The sequence below is a fragment of the Harpia harpyja genome, chromosome 7, assembly GCF_026419915.1.
Source record: "Harpia harpyja isolate bHarHar1 chromosome 7, bHarHar1 primary haplotype, whole genome shotgun sequence".
NCBI classification, from domain to species: Eukaryota; Metazoa; Chordata; class Aves; order Accipitriformes; family Accipitridae; genus Harpia; species Harpia harpyja.
Window position 1 is genome coordinate 35440661 of NC_068946.1, and position 19917 is coordinate 35460577.

At 39.7% G+C, this 19917-nt stretch overlaps 2 protein-coding genes across 4 annotated transcripts; one reads left to right on the forward strand and one right to left on the reverse strand.

Moving 5' to 3' along the window:
• Nucleotides 1–3029: 3029 nt before the first annotated feature.
• On the reverse strand, nucleotides 3030–15188 carry G6PC2 (glucose-6-phosphatase catalytic subunit 2). Of its 2 annotated transcripts, XM_052793443.1 has the most exons (6): nucleotides 15089–15188; nucleotides 8288–8361; nucleotides 7851–7960; nucleotides 6314–6425; nucleotides 5333–5448; nucleotides 3030–4136 (listed from the first exon to the last, which is right to left on the reverse strand). In XM_052793443.1, exons 1-6 carry the CDS (start codon nucleotides 15167–15169, stop codon nucleotides 3625–3627), a joined length of 1005 nt encoding a protein of 334 aa, XP_052649403.1. In that variant the 5' UTR covers nucleotides 15170–15188; the 3' UTR covers nucleotides 3030–3624. The 2 variants fall into 2 exon arrangements, with proteins under 2 accessions (XP_052649403.1, XP_052649402.1); XM_052793442.1 differs by lacking the exon at nucleotides 15089–15188 and having other exon boundaries at nucleotides 8288–8593.
• Nucleotides 15189–15294: 106 nt separating this feature from the next.
• Nucleotides 15295–19685, forward strand: SPC25 (SPC25 component of NDC80 kinetochore complex). Of its 2 annotated transcripts, none has more exons than XM_052793550.1 (7): nucleotides 15295–15418; nucleotides 15930–16087; nucleotides 16176–16241; nucleotides 17077–17223; nucleotides 17379–17483; nucleotides 17793–17891; nucleotides 18919–19685. In XM_052793550.1, the coding sequence occupies exons 2-7, from the start codon at nucleotides 15934–15936 to the stop codon at nucleotides 19041–19043; spliced, it is 696 nt and encodes a 231-aa protein (XP_052649510.1). In that variant the 5' UTR covers nucleotides 15295–15418; nucleotides 15930–15933; the 3' UTR covers nucleotides 19044–19685. The 2 variants fall into 2 exon arrangements, with proteins under 2 accessions (XP_052649510.1, XP_052649511.1); XM_052793551.1 differs by lacking the exon at nucleotides 15295–15418 and adding an exon at nucleotides 15529–15712.
• Nucleotides 19686–19917: the final 232 nt, after the last annotated feature.

Consider the following 19917-nt stretch of genomic DNA (forward strand, 5'->3'; position numbering starts at 1 on the left):
TCTGCTGGACAGCTTTCCAGCCACTCTTCCCCAAGCCTGTAGCGCTGCATGGGGTTGCTGTGACTGAAGCGCAGGACCCGGCGCTTGGCCTCAGCCCATCGATCCAGCCTGTCCAGATCCCTCTGTAGAGCCTTCCTACCCTCGAGCAGATCAACCCTCCCTCCCAACTTGGTGTCATCCACAAACTTACTGAGGGTGCACTTGATCCCCTCATCCAAATCATTGATAAAGATATTAAAGAGAACTGGCCTCAATACTGAGCCCTGGGGAAGACCACTTGTGACCTGCCGCCAACCGGATTTAACTCCATTCACCACAACCCTCTGGACTCGTCCATCCAGCCAGTTTTTCACCCAGCAAAGAGTATACTTGTCTAAGCCATGAGTCGCCAGCTTCTCAAGGAGTATACCATGAGAGACAGTGTCAAAGGCCTTGCTGAAGTCCAGGCAGACAACATCCACAGCCTTTCCCTCATCTGCTAGATGGGTCACCTGGTCATAGAAGGAGATCAGGTTGGTCAAGCAGGATCTGCCTTTCGTAAACCCATGCTGACTGGGCCTGATCCCCTGGTTGCCCTGCACATGCCATGTGAGCGCACTCAAGACAAACTGTTCCATAATCTTCCCCGGTACCGAGGTCAGGCTGACAGGCCTGTAGTTCCCCGGATCCTCCCTCCGACCCTTCTTGTAAATGGGTGTCACATTGGCAAGCCTCCAGTCCTCTGGGACCTCCCCTGTTGACCAGGATTGCTGATAGATGATGGAGAGCGGCTTGGCAAGCACCTCCGCCAGCTCCCTCAGTACTCTTGGATGGATCCCATCTGGTCCCATAGATCTGTGAGTGTCCAGATGGCATAGTAGGTCACTAACTATTTCCTCCTGGATTAAGGGGGGTATATTCTGCTCTTCGTCCTGCCTTCCAGCTCAGGGGGCAGAGTACCCTGAGGATAACTGGTGTGTATATTAAAGGCTGAGGCAAAGAAGGCATTAAGTACCTCAGCCTTTTCCTCATCTCTGGTGGCAACGTTCCCTTCTGTATCCATTAAAGGATAGATATTCTCCTTGGCTTTCTTTTTATTGTTAACATATTTGTAAAAATATTTTTTGTTGTCCCTTACAACAGTGGCCAGATTGAGTTCTAGCTGAGCTTTTGCCTTTCTTGTTTCCTCTCTGCATGACCTAACACGATCCCTGTACTCCTCCTGAGTTGCCTGCCCTTTCTTCCAGAGATGAAGATTTACAATTCTAATTCTATCAAAATACCAAGATTATATCTTGACACTTGTTTATCCCACCACTCTGGATAAAGCTAACTCCATTTGAAGTTTCGGGAGCCCTCTTTGGAGATTCTTCAGGCAGTTGCACAAAACTCTATAGCCCAACACACTCTGCTGCTCAGAAGGTGTCTTACTCTAGTCATTACTTTATCAATAGGTTAATTTCTGAAGTTACTGGTAAAATTAAACTTATTCAGTTTTCTCACCATTCTTGGTTTTAGTAATGTTTTAACAGTTGCAGAAAGAATAAGAGGTGGTTCAGACAGGAAGCTGGTCTTCGTCCCTTTCTCTGAAGCACTGAAGTTGCAGGCTGAATTAATAGGACACTCCAAGAAAGCGAGTGAGAGCCCATGTCTTCTTACGTGTCTGTACAGTACTTAGAAGAATACTGCAGAAATGCTAGCTGTCATTCTACCTTTACAGTTGTGTCTATCCCAACAGAGGCACCAAGAGTCTTTGTCAGTACTGGGAAGCACAGACCCTCATGTGGTAGGAGCCTAGCAGTGTGATGTCTGCCCGTAACTCCCAGCTTAAAATAGCCAGCAGTGCCAGCAGGCCCAAACACTGCTGCAAGAGCCACAGGGGGCTGCGCACAAAGAATCCTCTACTGTTGGCCAGGAGGAGTGAGGAACAGAACAGCTAGACCAACCTGCTAGCATTTTGTGATGCCTCTGTAGGTCACCTCACTGGTAGGGAATAACAAAGCACAGAGCAACTTGAACACGGGAGAAATCTTTCTCATAGCTGTCTTTGTTCTTCATCATTTGTTTCTAGTCCGTTAGCTTAGTAATTTTGCTTAAGGAGTCACAATTATAGAAAAGACTGGTTTCAGGCCAGCTGCTGCAGGAAAAAAAAGTTCAGAGAACCATTAAAAAAGATATCAGGAGATGCATAAAGCAGAATACTCCTCAGACTGTTAAAACCAGATGATTAATTTTCTTAAGTAAAGGTAGTCTTAGTAGGCTCTTAAATAAAGATGCCCGTTTCAGATTTGCTTCCGTAATTTGTATCATGTTCACTCCCAACGGCCAACTCAAACTATTCACCTTGTTTTCCCAATTAAATAAGATTCTTTCCATTTCAATTATCCCACAACTAATTGGAAGTCTAGAAACAATATCATCTTTACATCTTCTAAGCATTATTGCTATCAGATCATACATACATAGCCCTCATTACCCATATTATAGCCTTATGTTGCTTGTATACTGAGTATTATGAGATGGTATCAGCAAAATGTTGCTTAAAGATTGTGAACTGAAAGGGGATTTGCAACAGTAGGTGCTAAATAACGAATAAAAACGGAAACTACATGCCTTTGCCTATATAGAACATCCAGTTTATATAGCAAACATATATTTCGCATATTAGTTACTTGTGTGCTTAGGTAAACAAAGCTGACAAGAATATAAACTTTCAATGACTTAGTCTGCAATCACATTTTCATGATTTACACAATGACTAACAGTGATTCTGGCTTACGACTCTTGACCTGAGAGAATTAGACTAATTTACCTTTGCAATATGGGAGCATGAACAGCATTCTTGAGGTGATATGCTGAGATAATTTCGTTATTGACAACCTTCTTCATTTGTTGCTCTATTTAGATGTACAGAACCCAAAGATTTGTTACACCATATTTATGCATTTTCAGTATCAAAGGTGTAATCTGTATCATTCATGATTTATGTTACCACTTTCAAAAAGTAAAAATGACAAAAACAGTAATGCAAAAATATATTCTACAGAGTCTAATTGAAATAAACTTTTATTTTTTTCTCATGTGGCTTAATCAGAAGCTGCTTTGCTCAGGAAGCTCAGTAAGTTAAATCTAAAGCCTTGTTTGTAACTATGCTGGCCTTTTTCACAGTGCCTGGGTACAGCTGTACAGTTGTAGTTGGTGTGATACTGTCACACCAGTATCTAGCAGTTTAACACACAATACCTATATATAAATAAATTAAATATTGAGTATCACTATGTACAATTGAGGCTTGAAGCACCATCTAGCTGGAGATGGACAGAACTAAAAGACCACCAAGTAGCTAAATAAAACTAGTTGATTATACTGTAAAACATTGTTATGACCCAGAGTATTGGGTCATTTCTAACCATACTGCAGTGTGGTTGCAATATTTCTATGAATAAAATCAGCAATTAATATTTCTGAGCTGCCAAAGTCATTCTTGAATGTACTGATTTTGGATGAACTGGTTACTTACCAGGAGCACATGAAAGATGCAGTGGCATCCCCCTTGGTTAAAATAAGTTAGCAAAACTGCCTTTGTGGAGGGTTCTTGAACAGTTCATCTCCATCCCCACATTGCTAACCATTTGGAAACTTTATCTAATTAAGTTTCTTTTCAGTTGTCCTCATTAACGAGTGGACACAGTACGGAACCAAGGCAACTACAGTCAGAGGCATAGCTGCACTCTTACAAAAAGAGAGAATGTAGAACAAATACTCAGTATGAGTAGGTATCTTAACAAAATTATACAGCTGCAGTGTAGCTAAAGAAGCAGCTATACACAATATGCGGAAACTTATCTTACAGCTATTTTTACCTTTGCAGCTCATGACGAACATTTCAGAATTAATTCCAAAACCTAAGCCAAAGAGCGCACCTAAATTCCTCACCAGTCCAGCAAATGGAGTTGTGTCAATGTTTATCCAGTCTGGGTTGGCACACCACTTCTTGGCCTTTGGAACAGACCATAGCAAGTCAATATCAAGAAGCTTGAGGACTAGATAAAAGCCAAGGGCAAAGATGAAAAGAAACAAGTTTGTCTTGATGTACATTCTCAAGCTTGCTGTCTGAATAGCAGGGGTATGTTCAAATGCTTCTGCCACAAGAATGCCTGTGGATTAGAAACTCAGTGTTACAGGGAACAACACGGTCGTATTTTGAAGAAGCACTTTTTACAGTGCCCCTATAGAATTTGACTTTTGAAGACAGAAGAATATATCTATGTATTTTATATATATACATATATATCCACATACACACACACAATTTACCACTTCTGTAGTACATTACAAAACCTTTTCTCCCACTCAAAACTGCTAATTTGGAAAAAAAGAAATTAAATACCAAGCACTACATGTTTTTGATATGAAGCATACCTTAGGCCTGACTGCATCTCCCAGATGACAACCTATCAAATATTAGATGTAAACTACAACATTCCTTTTCCAAGAGTCCCTCACTCAAAGACTGGCCCCAGCAATGCAGAATTCAATGCCAGTTCCCACACAGGCTTTGGGTGTTGAAGGAAAAGACACAGAACACACTTTATCTTCTTTCTTACTCATTTTATCCTGGTTGTGGAAAGGGAGAGCGGGACTGCAAGCTGTTAGCCAGTGCTACCCAGGCTGCTCTGCAACCATGAAAGAGAATGGGAGCAGGCAGCCCCCACTCTGTGCTCTGGTCACCCTCCTTAAAATCGGATCAATACTAGAGAGATTGTTCATAGTTTGAGCTCCCTAAACACCAATTTGAAACACGTTTAAGTAACTCTGAAAAATGTACTTTAGCTTCTTAAATCACCCTGGGGAGTTTGCATGGCTAATTTGCCTTTTTCTCTGTTTTGACCAGGTCTCTGGCCCTGTGCTTGTCCACACTGCACACATGCTAGTTGGCACCTGGACATCATTTGAAGTGAACCAAACAGCTTCCTCCTGAGAAGAAAGGTCAGGGCCATATAGGAGCAACTTCCTCTCTGATCCCTTCCACACAAGCAGCACAGATAAAGATCAGATGCAGCCAGTACAAACCAGATAGCGCTAGTCTGTGGCAGTGTGGACATAATGCAGTCAGCATCAACTGGCACATAGACAAGGGCTCACTGCCTGAGTGAATTGCCAAGACAGCAGATACATACTACCTTGCAAATTTTACCTTTAGACTATCATCAAATCCTTGATCTTCCAGAGGGTGCAGAGCACCACTAGAGCTGCAAGCTGAGCAGCACTGCTAAGAATCTCTTGCCGTTTCTTATACTTCATTTTTTTCAGATTTTGCATATATGTTGAAAATTAAAAATAGCAGCATTACCAGCAAATACTCCAAGAATAACTTGATGAGGGAAATGTGTTGCTATGAATACTCTCGAGATGCACACACTGATCTGGATAATCCAAAAAATACTCCAGAGGAATGACCATGTCAGTCTAAGAGGGAAAAGGAAGATGCTTAAAAATTAAGACAAGATATCTCACCTAGTAATTTACAGCAGACCCCTTCATGTCAGGCTCATATTTTTACCAAGCAATGGTTTACAAGTAGGAAAGTTTAGAATCAGACAATTAAAAGCTGGAAGTCAGTACTAAAACATTAACAAGAGTGGTTGCTCTTGCAGCCACATCTATGGCTGCAGGAACACACTCCATCAGTTTCAGGTCCAAGACACCACCATGGTTTTAGTGATGAAAATCATCAATGGCAAGTTAAATTAGCACTAGTACCTTGAACGTATTTCTCATCATGAAGTCATACTTAAATGCAAAAGTTCAATTATTTGGTGACAGAATTTATATAGTATGGGAACAACCTTGTCAAGCTTGGAAAGAACAGCCATCAAAGCAATTATAATACTTCCCTACAGAGACAAGTAACATGCTACACTGAACTTTGCCAACATTATGTGCATTTGCTTTAAAATGGCGTAAGGACTACTATCAAAACAGTAAATTTATGTACTAACCAAAAGATCCAACACATAAAGACAATTAACAGAATTCAAAATTTCCAACACTGAAGATGTGATATGACATTTAATAGGAGCTGATTCAGAGATATTGTATGCAATGACTGTGAGTTAATAAATACCAATGGATAAATACCTATACAAATGGATAAATCCTCTTAATATTCTTTTTCTTCAGCTGAAGTAGATCATAATAAAGAGTTTTGTGGGTTTTTTTTACAAACTGGACAGAACAGACTATGAATATTTGGTTAAAATAAGTCCATTAAAAACATAACGTGTATATAAAGAAATATCTGTATGAGTTAGAATAATGGAAAGACACTGACCTGTGAAGGGTAACTGCTGATTTATCTTTCCATCTAACTGTGTAGCTAAGTGCTGCTGTGACCATTACATACCAGACGCAGGAAGATCCCATGGCATGTCCAGATGGGCTTCCTAGTAAAAACAAAAAGGAAATATTCAAGCTTAAAAATGATAACTGTAACATATGTCCTATAGAAAATGTCTACTGGCAGTTACTCAGGCAGCTAATCATTTAGAAAGAAAGTGGTTAACAAAGGCTGAAAGAATGTCAGCTGCTTCTCAAAAGTTAATTTTCTCAATATGAATTTTTCAGAAGACTCATCTGTACAGGATCCAGAATATTTGTCCGAAATCAAGTAGGTAACAGCTTAACCACCTTATATTGGTGTGACCTGGTATCTTGATTGGAAAGCATTACTTAGATTTGGATTGTGATTTAAAAAATAGAGCATCTAGGGCTCTGTTAGGGCTGTAGCATGTAAGGTAGAAGTTATATATGAGGATCAGATGAGATAGGTTTTGAATGGGCTACCTCATAATTAAGGGGAGCAACGGAGATTTAGCTCTTTGTAGCATTCTAAAGTACCAGTATAACTTTAGAAGGCCCTTCCAAATTGCCTTTTATCTGCTTCTCCAATTACCATGGTGTTAGCAATTGTGATTGTGATCTGTGTCTCATTAGTAATATTACAGTCCAGGTAATTCACATTTTAGGTAGTTCTGTAATAAACTTAGAAATGTATCTAAAGTGTGATGGATGAATTGTGTCTTTATGCCTTACTTTGATTTATTTTATACATTTTAAGGTGTTGTGCAACGTCTACTAGCTTGGAAACAGATTATCAGTGGAACTGGCACGTGAAACGATGCTGTAACATACTAGACTAATTGCTGTATCCACAGTAGTCTATAACAGGGAACACACTCTCATATAGAGATCAATAGTGATTTCTTTTTAGTCTGGGTATAATAATATACATGTAATTTGGTTTAATTTAACAAATCAAATTTTAATTTTACTGGAAACACAGAAGTTCCTACAACTGTGAAAATCACCAAAACCCAAAGTATGCTGCCCTGATGCAAAGGAAATGATTCCTAAAATTACCGTATCACTTCTTTTCCCCTGTTCACCAGGTTTACATTCAACAAATTTAAATAGGGAAGGAGAGAAAATTAGATCATTGGAATCTGTCTATACCAGACTTTTACAGCTTGGCTTCCTGTGGTGACAAAAGAGAAGTAAAAGGGACACTCTTTCTGAACCTATGACACAAGTTTTGTGAAAATTCCTTTCCAATACGCTGGTTCATTCTAGTAGGAGTTATGTTCAAAGCAAATCCCCCTCCCTTGCACTGTTTAAAGGCAATGAAGTAAACATTCTTGTCATACAGCAATCAAATACCTATCACATTTTATTTCCTTTTTCTCTTCCTGTGTTTTGGTGCTATTTTAAACACGAGCTCTGAGATTTAAGATCTTCATAAGTCACATCCTCTCCCCCGAAAAGCCACTATCTCTATTCAATGTACCAATGTAATCTCCAACATTTCTTACCTGGTCCAGTTTCACATGTAATAGGAAACTGTTCAAGGCATGGGCTTGACTGATTGGGATAAATCATTGTTTCTTGCACCCACCAGTATGGGCGATGGCCAAATAAAATCCTGACAAAAAAATAAAATAAAATGAAGCAGAAATGCAGTAAAGAGATTTTTATGTAAGAAGGCATCAGCAAAGCATGATAAATAATCTTACAATGAATATGAAGAGCTATATTGCCAAAACTATTTTATAATAGTTCTATAGATTCTTCTTGTCTTATCAAAATGTCATTTCAATCATATCTCAAATATCTTCATTGTGAATTCCTGTTTTATAATTACAGGGGAAAGTCTATTAGTACATTATTCACAGAAAGTTTTCTAAACTTGAGGCACACATAGTAACTATCATCAATAATACTAGATTTTAAAATAAATCCAACTTCTTACCATTTAAATATGAGGTTGAACCAATCACCAATGACTGCCACCCATATCATTTTAGTACCAACCACTTGGTTGAGCTGAAACCAAAGAGGAAAATAAATTGAGAATATATTCCGGGGATCGCCAACATGTGACATAAAATTAAGGAAATCCTGGTAAGCCCTGTAGTCCCTCTGTAAATGCTGAATGATAAGCACGCCATTGCTATGAAGGAGATCCATCTTAATGGATTAAACTGTACTTGAAATATAGTAAAGTTCCTTTAATCTTAAATTTCTAGTGATGGAGAATGAGAACCATGGAGGGGAGCTATTAAAAAGTGAGAGAAGGTGATTGACGTTGCCTTTATATTGTATCGGCCTGGAGTACCCAGCCATTCCTGGAACACGTGGCTCCAAATCTCTGGGAAAGCACGAGTCTGTCAGCACTGGAAAGCTTTTCTGTTTGCAAATTTTAATTGGAGGAAACTAAGTGAAGTACATGCTGAGCAGCAGCAAATTGTGGGGAAAGTTTTGTGGAAACACAATGCGTGACTTATGCAATCCTTTGTATGAACAGTTGGAACATGTTTGCTTGAATTTTTTCACAGTTCATTTCTCTGCAGGATGGACATTAGTAATGTGTATACTTCATTAAGTGTTGCTTGTATAAAGGACAGAAAGAATACACAAATAATTGGTCTTTGCAGAACTGTTATTAAAGCTGTATATTTCACTTTGAAATAGAATTTGGCTACCATGCTGCATCTAATACTTTGCACAACACATTTTCAGTCACGGAAAATACAACCAGCATCCATATATCAACTGAGCTGTTGAGCTCTAGATTCTTTTTTAAAGCAGCAATATTCTCAAAGCACTAAAAAACAATTGTTTCCTTCATACAAGAGGCCACGTTAATCCAGGGCACAATGCAGATGAAGTCTCTGAGTCACCTCATTCAGTATCGCTATTCTCAGGCATTGCTTACATGATGCAAGTCCTACACACCTCTGCCAGGATGAGCTGAAGCCTGACCTACTGCAGTCCCTCTTCTTGCTGCCCAGCCTAGCAGAAATGAGACTTGCTTCGCAAACCAGAGCAAGGTTGAGAACAGATGATTATGAGTACTTCCCTGAAGTATTCCCAAGTGAAGCACTTGGGTACTCCAGGGCAAACAGTGAAGAAGAAACTGAGATTCTGCCAGATAGCAGGATTTTAAGAGTATACAGCAAATAATGTATTAGCACATCAGATTTATCAATATTAGTACTAATAACTGTAGCATAGAAAAAGATTGTGTCCATTTTTGAGGTGCCTACATGAAAAACTTTTTGCCACGAGATTAAATGGATGCGAAAAGTCTGATGATACCATCATCTGATATCATCGGAGCGGCAAGAGGAGACCTTCAGTTCTTTATCAGGCTCTAATATTCAGACATATTCATATCTTCTATTAAAGGTTATCTGCGTATCTGAAACAATTAAAATCAGAAAACAAAAGCAGCTGCATATATGCACTGCGGACTTCCCTATTGCTTTCTCCATGGCACTTAAAGCTAAACTATACAAGCCGTGGAGGCAAAGATATGAACTACTTAACTGTTTTTGCTGAAGAGAGACTTAATGGCTTAACAGGGCTTTATGATGTGTGGTCAGGGAAGTCACATGGAAACATTAAGTAGATTCAACAAATAAGGCATGACAATTAAATGGACTTAGAAGACCTCTCTTCCTGACACAATCTCACATTTACTTTAGCTACACACATTTACTTTAGCTATTAATAGTCTGTTTTTAGAAAGTTTTTAGCAGATTTAAATCCTATATGTTTATTGCTACCAGTTGGATTGAGCCACATAGAAAACCTTAAAATTAAAAAGAGATTTAAAATTCTATGCACTGTTTCTGAATAACTACCACAATATTTTTCTGGACATTGACTGAATTATTCACTTCAACTGGTATCACCTGATTTCAAGGAAAACCCTTCCAAACCCCAAATTTCAGGATATTTCAACAATAAATATTTCCTAGCTTTTTAGCTGCATATGGGGAAGTTTGTTTCTTGCTAAACTGTATAGCTTATAGCTTTTCAGGGTGTCCAGCAAGGGATCTGTCATATAAATGAACTGATGGAACTAATTTTCCCTCTCCCAGTTCTTTTCCAAGAACTTACTTGTTTAGAAACATCTCTCTCAAATAAATTTTTATACCTTATTACTAGAGAAAATGTCATTTTGCTGCATTTCCCCTTTTTTGCTGCAAAAGTATCCCTCCTTTAAATAGGATTTAAAACAACAACAATAAAAATCACTCTTTTATACATGTCTGGGTTTAGTATGCAAAAATGTGGATAATCTGAGGTTTTCTTCTGTTTTTCAGTCTAGTTTATAAAGAATAATTAGTTTTAAACATGAGTGTAAATGTCAAGTCAGTCGGTGGCTGAGTAACAGTCATCTTCTAGTACTTAGTTAAAACATTAACTGTAATGAGGTTGAGTCTAAATAACTGTTGTTCTGTTAGGAAAAATATTTTGCAATAAGTAAGTTTCCATCAAGATACAATTTAATGTCCTCAGGAGAGTCTACCACGTAATAAAATAGATCACTTTCCAGTCCCTCTCTAATGCCACCATTGTTACTCAATAGCATCAGAAAAATTCCCTCTCTGATGCAGGATGTGTAGAACCATTGCAATAACTTTTTGCATGTTTGTTTTATTTATAAATATAAAACCACCCACTCATGTTATCCACTGGGATGGTGCTGCATCTGCTCAGACTGAACTCTTCTTCAGACAGAACCTGTCAAGCACACTTTGGTTCTCCAGAAACTTTAATAAAATGTTTGAAGGTACATCTTGGCAATGTTTCAGTAAAGTAACCTCTTTTAGTATAAATGCTAAAGGTCTCCTGATGTAAATTTTCATTTAAAGATTTTGCTGCTGATTCATATGCTGCTAATTATCTTTCTGCTTAGATAGAAAGATAAGCACCTTAGATATAATGAAGACTAACAGCTAACAGCAAACATAAATAAGGTTTAATTTTCTCCTACATTCTGTTTCAGAAGCTCCTACATCCTGTTTCAGAAGCTCCTACATCCACATCTCAAGAAATACCAGAGGAGTCATGTTTGTAAAAGATGTTTAAACACTGCGCCCCCCCCCCCCCCCCAATCCACAATCTACAAACAGAAAGCAGGAAGTTTTTGGAAGAGGTAAGTAGGTTTCCGTGAGAGAGGCAGTTCAGGATGATGTTCTCATTGTGCCTGGAAGCACTCATGACCCTGCTTCATCCAAGAGGCAATCAACAACTGACATGTGAGTCATCTCTCGCCCTGCCTGTGATATTTGGCAACCTATAAAAGTCTGAGATGCTAAAGACTTTCCTAGCTCTAATAACCAGCAGGGAAAAAACGGCGAAACATGTCTTGAAATACTATATTTAATAACTCATTTAAACTAACAAAGGAGAAATACTTCCTCAATAGGCTTCTCCCCCCTCCTTCTCTATGCAAAGCACCGCAAAATGCTTCTATAATGGACTTAATATTTCAAAGTCACTTCAGATAATATATGAAATGAAACTATTTGCTGTATTTTAGTACATGGAATTGCGAGGAAAACTAGTGATCTGTACAAAATGGTCAGAATGTGTATGCAATTAAATTTTTAAATCAAAGCTTTGTCTTGTTTTGATATTATAGAACCAAAGTCTGGCTTTCACATGATCAAATGAGTTCTTAGTGCAAAGCAAAAACCTTTAAAATGCTATCTGTTCATATAAAGAGTTTTTAATTTATTGATATTTTCTTGATTTATTTTATTTTCCAAGACATACAAAACCAGAGACTATCCAAAACTTTATATATTCCTGGTAATAATGTAGAAACAAGAATCATGTTGATGATCCACTGAAGGGAGGATAAAATGTTTACAGCTGCTTTACACCTACACATTAGAGCAAATATTACATAACAGATATCAGATGTTGTTAAGCAAATGTTTGCAAGGGAAGGAAAAGCCATCAAAGCAAACATTTTCTAAAACACTGTTAATGGAGGCCTATGTACCAGGCCTAACTTTCTGGTACATTATGCTTAGTTAATTGAACAATAACATTAATTTCCACATCAGTGTTTTCATTGGCACTGGACCAGCTACAAGGATTAACTAGCAATTTAGTAAGTTCAGAAGCAGACACTGTATACAACAGCTGACAGCTGTTTTCTTAGGTATGAATATTTTCCAAATGGAACACTGAGAAGATACATCTTAATTTTAGATTTAGGAAAAGAAGAATCTTTCAAGAAGCTCTTTCTTTCTTTCCATATTTCATTCCTTCAAGCATTCCCTATCGGACCCAGGCAGCCCTAGTTAAGATCAGGCTTCTTTAGGGTTGGACTGACCAGTAGAGGTTTAGCAAACGTTAACATGAACCAGTTCCTTTCTCTTGGTTCTACCACCTTAATCTAATCTTTCCTACCTACTATACTGTCATTATTCCTTGCTATAAAGTTAACTACGCAAATACAGGAAACAAACAAAACTAGTGTTTGCAATATAATAACTGCCAGACCTTAATACTTGTTTATATTTGTGTGTGTTTGTATGTGTAACAGTGTAAATGATTGTCCTGGTTTCAGCTGGGATAGAGTTAACTGTCTTCCTAGTAGCTGGTACAGTGCTATGTTTTGAGTTCAGAGCGAAGAATGTTGATAACACTGATGTTTTCAGTTGTTGCTCAGTAGTGTTTAGACTAATGTCAAGGATTTTTCAGCTTCTCATGCCCAGCCAGTGAGAAAGCTGGAGGGGCACAAGAAGTTGGCACAGGACACAGCCAGGGCACCTGACCCAAACTGGCCAACGGTGTATTCCATACCATGTGACGTCCCATCCACTATAGGAACTTTCTTCCATCCATGACTACCCTGTGGCTTGATATGACAGACATTTAGAAAAAAACATTTCAGAACAAGTGTCTGGGCTAGAGTTACGGTAAGGTTAGGTGCCAGCATTTCTGGCTATGGAGCCTCTTGAATTAGACCTAACAGAACATTTAAGAAGCATATGACCTGGCCTAGTTTGGGTCATGAGGCCACATTTCTGTTTGTGGTTGGTAAAAGCTGTCAGTTTCAACAGAAAACTAGTATCTGCTAAAATCACCATGCTTCATTTAAACATGCAGTTGATAAGCTGATTGTGGAGAGAGTTCATAGTGGGAAAGTAAGGTTGAGGATAGGTTACACTGTAAGTTCATGTCTCTAGAAAACTCTGAGGAAGGACACCCAAATCAGTCAGAAAAAAGGTCAGTTAAGGTATGGATTGTGCTAGTAAATGTCACAGGCTGTGTTTAGTCTTTGGCTGGTGAAAGTCTAAAACAAAGGAATAGGACTAATGAAATCTAGAGAAACTTCACTGATGAAAAAAGATACCTAACATTTTGGAGCTAGTGCCAGCTACTGTGAGGTGAACCTATTATTTATGTTAACAAAAGGATTCAGAAGAGCCCGGACTGAAGAGCCAATCAAAAGATTAGGGATTAGAATTCAGGATTTGTTCAGATTAGTTGAACTTGTATTTGCTAAACTCTAGTGGCTGGGAAAACTTTGTATTCAGAAAGTAATGAGCTCAAATAACAAAGGCTAGTGATATCAGGGGCAACATTTAAACTTTATACTGGCAGCATTCAGTTGGCTAGGTTTAAGGTCTGATTCGGAAAAACAGAGAAATGGTCCTAGTTAAAAAAAAGCCATAAGGTATAGGCTCCATAATGCCCAAATTTATATGTGGCTAGGTAATCATCCTTGAACGAGCCCAACTTCAGTACATTTATCTGAAGCAGGTAAGAAACAGTGGTCTAATAATTAGCTTTAGGACTACATGCTGAGGAAATTGAAATCTGGAGGTGTCTGCATCAAATGAGACAGAAATACAGTTGGGCAGAAGTGCTATCCACTAGTAGTTACAGTTTATACAAGAATATTGCAACTAATAGTTGGTGGTCTCAGCTGAGACTTTGCTTTGTGTCCAGTGGGGGTGTGTGAAAGAGTAATTAATGGTTTCAGACAGCAATCCTCAAAGCTTTATTAAGTTTACATTATTCTGAAATCACCTGAATAGCACTGAATTAAATTAAAGCTGGGAGAAGTTAATTAGGTATAGTAACAAAATGATTAGCAAGTAGCTTCCATGATAAACTGAAGGGTGGTACCTGGGATCACAAACTAGTGCTTATCCAGAGCCAAAACGGAATATACCCAGCTGGAGGAAAATCAGGCACGGTGCCATAAGGAGGACATTCACGATGCCAGAGGCTGATGACAAGTGTTTGACTGGGCACGGGCAGGGCTGCTGTATTGTGGTTATGTTCATACCGAAAAGGACTGCAATTACCTCTGCGTGTCAGCCTCCTACCATAAAGATCTACCTTAAAGATTAAGGGTAAATTTTTATGATTTACCTATCATAAAGATAGGTAAATAGCTCCACACTCATGAGAGAATTCAGGCTTGGGGAATTAAAAAGACAATTGAGGAGTGTCACAAAACTAGGCTACCCCAGGCACGTTCCGTGAATAAACTCAACGTTGGAACCAAGTTCCAGCTTCAGAGGAGCGCAAAGGAGCTAGCCTGCTCCTCAGTTCGAGCCCGGCTTCATTAACCACAGGACAGTAAATGGCCCAAACCGCACCAGGCTTTTCACCTCCACCGGCGCCGCGCCCCGGCGCCGCAGAGAGCCCAGCCACCGCCCTCTCAGCCGGCCCTGAGAAAACGTCTCAACCCTAACCGGCATTTCCCCGGGGAAGGAGGACGACTCACAGCTGACTCTCCCTCGCGGCACCGGCACCGGCACCGACCGCCGCCGCAAGCCCCGAGGATCTCCGCAGCTGCACCGCCCATCCCTGCCCGCCATGGCGGCTCCGCCTCCCCCCCCGGGGGGGGGGTGGCTGGGGAACCGTTACCGCGGCAACAGCGCCGGCAGCTCCCAGCTCGCCCTGCGGTTCCGGTGGCGGCAGGAAGGATGGCTGAGCCAATCAGCGGTGCGCTTGTTGCGAGGCGGGCGAGAGGCGGTGCTCAGTTAGAGGAGCAGCCGTTGGGAAGGCGGGAAGGCGCGGGCGGTTTGAAAGCCGGGGGACGCGTTCGGTCTCGGTGCGTCGCCTCCCGCCCTGCCCCGCGCGGGCCTCGGCAGGCACCACCGCCCCGGGGCGCCGCTGGTTCACAGGGCCGGAGAAGGGGGGAAACTCCTCATCCGCCCCTCGGGCCGCGCTGCGGGCGTGGGGAGGGGGCCCCGGCTCGGTGCGAGCCCCGCGGCGGGACGGCGAAGGGCTGGGAGCGCCCCGGCGGCAGGAGGGCGCGGTGCTGCTGGGGGCTGCCGGCACGCTGGAAGCGGCTGTCGGTACCGTGGCGGTCCCCAGCGCAGTGCAGAGCCTCCCCCTAACGCAGGTAACCCATCGCCGGTGGAGTAGCGAAAGAAACGTAGCTCCCGCTGTTGCTGCTTATTGTGGTGATGGTAACGACAAAAACCAAGTTGCGGGAAGAGGTCTTAACAACGTCCCGAGGGGCTAAAACCAGCCCTGAACGTTTATCCTGTAATTGTGAGTTACAACTGCTGCAATCGTCTTGTGTGTCTTGACTCTGTTCATTTACGTGTTCGTTGCAGCACTATGGCTAATGTAAAGACGGAAGATGAAATAATCCTCTTTGAAAGAGAAATGAAAGAGTTTTGGACCAAATTAAAAAGTGTTTATGGCACTGAACAGATCAGTCAGACTTTAGCGCTGAGAGATTCGTGCAAGGAGTCCATAAAAGTGCTTTCAGGTAAAACGGTTCTATGTACCTGTTAGCTCTACAACTTCCAAGTTATCACCAAACTTCTTCAGATAACTGAAATAACTTTCCGTTGCAGAGAAGTGGTCCAAGAAGCTGAAAGAAGGGGACCTGATGATTGATAAAATTCAGGAGTATAGCAATGGTACAGTATGGTGTTCTATTTATTGTGTCTAACGTTTCTAAGATTAATGTAATAGAGCTGAATAATATGTTTAACTTCCTCTTTTAAAAGGTAAAGAACCTCAGAATGAAGACAGAATTAAAACCAAACATATTAGGTTGGTTACAGGATGTAAACTCCAAGTTAAAAGCAATTTGTTGGGAAACTTAGTTGATGATGCAAAAAGATAAAGGTCTGGTTGAAGTTCTCTGTATAGTGGGGTTTTGGTGCTTAAGTATTTAAAACAACAAAGTACCAGAACTTGCTGACTGCAATAGGAAAAGTAAATCAAATTGCTTAGTGAAGTTAAATATTGTGAGGTTACTTATGCCTCTTCCATGTCAGTAATAGAATACAGTCAGCCTATCAATCTAGGATTAACTTCTCTGAATCTTGTAGTTAAACTTCAGAATATCAGGTAAAAATAATTGCAACTCTAATATCATTCAGTGTTTCCATTCCTCGCTTTCTGTCAAATTATTTGTCTGGACAGGATCCACCATCCTCCTGCTTTGAAGATGTACGTAGTGCTGGCACCAGGAACAAATTACTGTTTGTAATACAATGTTTTAATACTTCTGATTGAAGTATCAGAGGAGCTCCCTACTTAATAGCTTCTCTTTTGATTAATTTACACTATAACTTCTATTTGATGCTCTTAGCATAGTTATGCTGACTTCTGTCTCTTCAGCTGAGATATCTGAATAAAACCTAGTGAAATGCATGCTAAGTCATCTCAAACAACATAGGTAAGTACTAAATAGCAGGGACCTAATTAATCACCCATATATGTTCATATTTTCTTGCCTCCTTTCAGAGATTCTCCAGCAGAGCCAATGCATATCAGAAAATCAAGAGCATTTGACAGAAATAAAATCTAATGTAAATCGAGAAGAAGAGCAGAAGAAGGGCTTGACTGACAGCATCCAAGAGCTTAAAGAAGAGTTGATGAAGAAAAAGGAAAGTAAGTAAGCAAAGGATAAGACGTAAATTTTCTTAATGAGAGGACAAATTGTTTTCAACAATTGTTCTTGGTGGGCTTTTCTACTGTTGTAAATATTTTTTTATGTGCTTTATTCACCTTTACTTTGATATTTATGGTGGCTTTTAAAATTCTAGTAATATCTTCTAAAAACAAAGCCACTAAGGAGAGAGTGGAACGACTATGCAAGTCTAAAGTATTGTTTGAAGAGCGGCTTGGATTGGAGATACGCAGAATTCACAGTAAGTTTCTGTAGTTTCCATAGTTTCCATGTGCAGTGATACAGTGTGGTTAATGTTGGATTGTGCAGTGAAGAACATAATATATTGTTTACACAACTGTCTTAGCCCAGGTATTACCATTGTCTCTCAAATGGCAAAATATGGTATGTTAAAATGCATTTGTCTTTCAAAGAGATCGGGGTTGCTTTATTTCTAGGTGTTCTAAGAATACTAATTGAAACTGTAGCTTCATATTGTGATTTTTAGTCATCATTGTGACTCTCCAGGAGAGGTTAATGGTGTTAATTAGTCTGTCTGTGTTTGCTTTAGATGAACAATTACAGTTTGTATTCAGACATATTGACCACAAAGATCCTGACAAGCCATATGTGTTTACCCTTTCCATAAATGAACAGGGAGATTATGAAGGTATGTGAATTTTGAATACTGAAGCAAGAGGACAGAATCTGATGCCCCTATTTGAAAAAAGGGGGAAAGGAGTAAAGTGCAGTTTAGTTGTAAATTTATCTTCTAATTTCTGAATGAAAAAAATCTTGCAATGGCAATGTATTTTTTAAGGAAGTTTCTCTTGTTAATTTATATGAAAGTACAACCGTTTATCTCCACTCCATTTGTGGAGCTGCTGTTTACTTTGTATCAAGCAAAGCAGTAGAGAGAAGAGATACACAGAGTTAGATAGATAGATGCTTCAGTTTGTAGTTTGTTGCTTCTTCTCTTTATGCTAGAGTGAATGTTTACGCTGACAGGCATCTTTCAACCTGTTTGAGAAGCCTAGAGGGCAGAAAAAACTAAGTTCCTCACTGTTGTGGGGGAACTCTTACAGTTGTGTGACATAGGAAAAAGATTAAAACTTGAAATCCAGCATTCCTTTTCTGTGAGGGTAAAGCCTTTCAGATCTTAAAGCTGGTTTTGCAATACAGATCTTACTTCTGTTAAAGAACAGCAGTGGTAATTTCAGTACTGGGCTGAGTAGCTTCTAGATGGATGCTATTGTTGCTCTTCTGTGCCTCTAGGTATGGACTGAATAGATTTCTGGTTTTACTAATTCAGATCTAAACTGTGCTGAAGTTAAAAGCTTATCGCATGCTGGGCTACATTGGTTTACAGTCTGCCTGCCTGCAGAGCAACAAAAACGTTTAGGAATGTGTTTCAGTTTTTGAGCAGATTATGGATTACTGGGAATTGCTGTAACAATTCAAGCAGGAGCACAGCACTGAGTGGGAGGTCTGGAAAGAAAAAAAAAATGTATGCTCTTTGAGGCTTTGTCTTTGAGCAAAGAAAATTATTTAATAGGCTACTCAAAAATACTGGAGGAAGCTAAAACATACAAAGATAATAAACTACATTTGTATTTCATAAGCATGGAAAAACACTAATATTGTGTGTGGGTTTTTTTAATAATAGTCTAATCTTTGGAAAATTTGTGTCATTTTAGTGACTTCCTGTACGCCTCCTCTGGACTGTATAGCAGAGTTCCAGCTCAAAGTGAGAGAAACTAACAATTTTTCTGCATTTGTCGCCAACATCCGGAAAGCTTTCACTGCTCTATCTTATAAATAGTCTGCATGAAACTAGTTTATACCTCTCTTTTTCTAGCTGTAGAGCACTCCTTTCCTTCCTTCCTTCCTGTATTGTGAAAGTATGTATTTATCCATGTCTTACTCTAATTTCTAAATAAAGAAAAAGTAATGAAAACTGTATTTTAGTCCACTGTTATCTACAGACATTTTGGATCATTCTTTGAACAACAGTATAATCAACTATTTCCTTAACTGAATGTCTTCAGACATGTAAATTTTGATCCAATAGCAAGTAGCTTAATGATGATCTCTATTTAGCTACCTCAGGAAGATACTAAAGTACTTTCTGTAGTTTATGTCTCTCTTCCAAAGGCATAGAAGTGTCTTTCAGGTTTGTGTGCGGTTGGAATAGGCCTGAAACCTACCAAAATAATGTGCTGGAGCTCAGCAGTTACTTCAGTCACCTGTGTCACACGTCACTATCTTAACTTTTACCCTGTCTTGTACTCTCCAGTGTTATCACTCATTTTCATGCATGTAAATGGTTGTTTTTCTTTTGGTCTGTTAAACTATGTATTTTACTGCCTATTCCAGATTCTTGTCTGGATGCCTATTTCTGTTGTTAGTAATAATACCATTTGATGTGCATGCTATTCTTGAATAAAGCTCTTAATAGGAGCAAGTAGGAACTTTGTATTGATTTGATGAGAAATCCTAGAGACCTGAAATAGAACCTCTCTGCAGCCCAGAGGTTCCTGGCTCCCAAAACACCCAGCTGGGCAGAAAAGCTGGCCTGAAACTTGAACTGCAGCGGTGAATGAGTAACACTCCTAAGATTACCAGCCTTAGTATTTTACTGGGGATGTTTTAGAACAGACTAGTCACTTTGCTTTATTACATAAAGCATGTTGCAG

Coding starts and splice junctions, on each gene's coding strand:
- G6PC2 (XM_052793442.1), bottom strand. CDS start 8,505: ATGGATCTCCTTCATAGCAATGGCGTGCTTATCATTCAGCATTTACAG. Junction 5,449..6,313: donor TCAGCAGTTACCCTTCACAG/GTCAGTGTCTTT, acceptor TTTCCCTCTTAG/ACTGACATGGTCATTCCTCT. Junction 4,137..5,332: donor TATTCTTGGAGTATTTGCTG/GTAATGCTGCTA, acceptor TCTAATCCACAG/GCATTCTTGTGGCAGAAGCA.
- SPC25 (XM_052793550.1), top strand. CDS start 15,934: ATGGCTAATGTAAAGACGGAAGATGAAATAATCCTCTTTGAAAGAGAA. Junction 16,242..17,076: donor AATTCAGGAGTATAGCAATG/GTACAGTATGGT, acceptor GCCTCCTTTCAG/AGATTCTCCAGCAGAGCCAA. Junction 17,224..17,378: donor GTTGATGAAGAAAAAGGAAA/GTAAGTAAGCAA, acceptor TTAAAATTCTAG/TAATATCTTCTAAAAACAAA.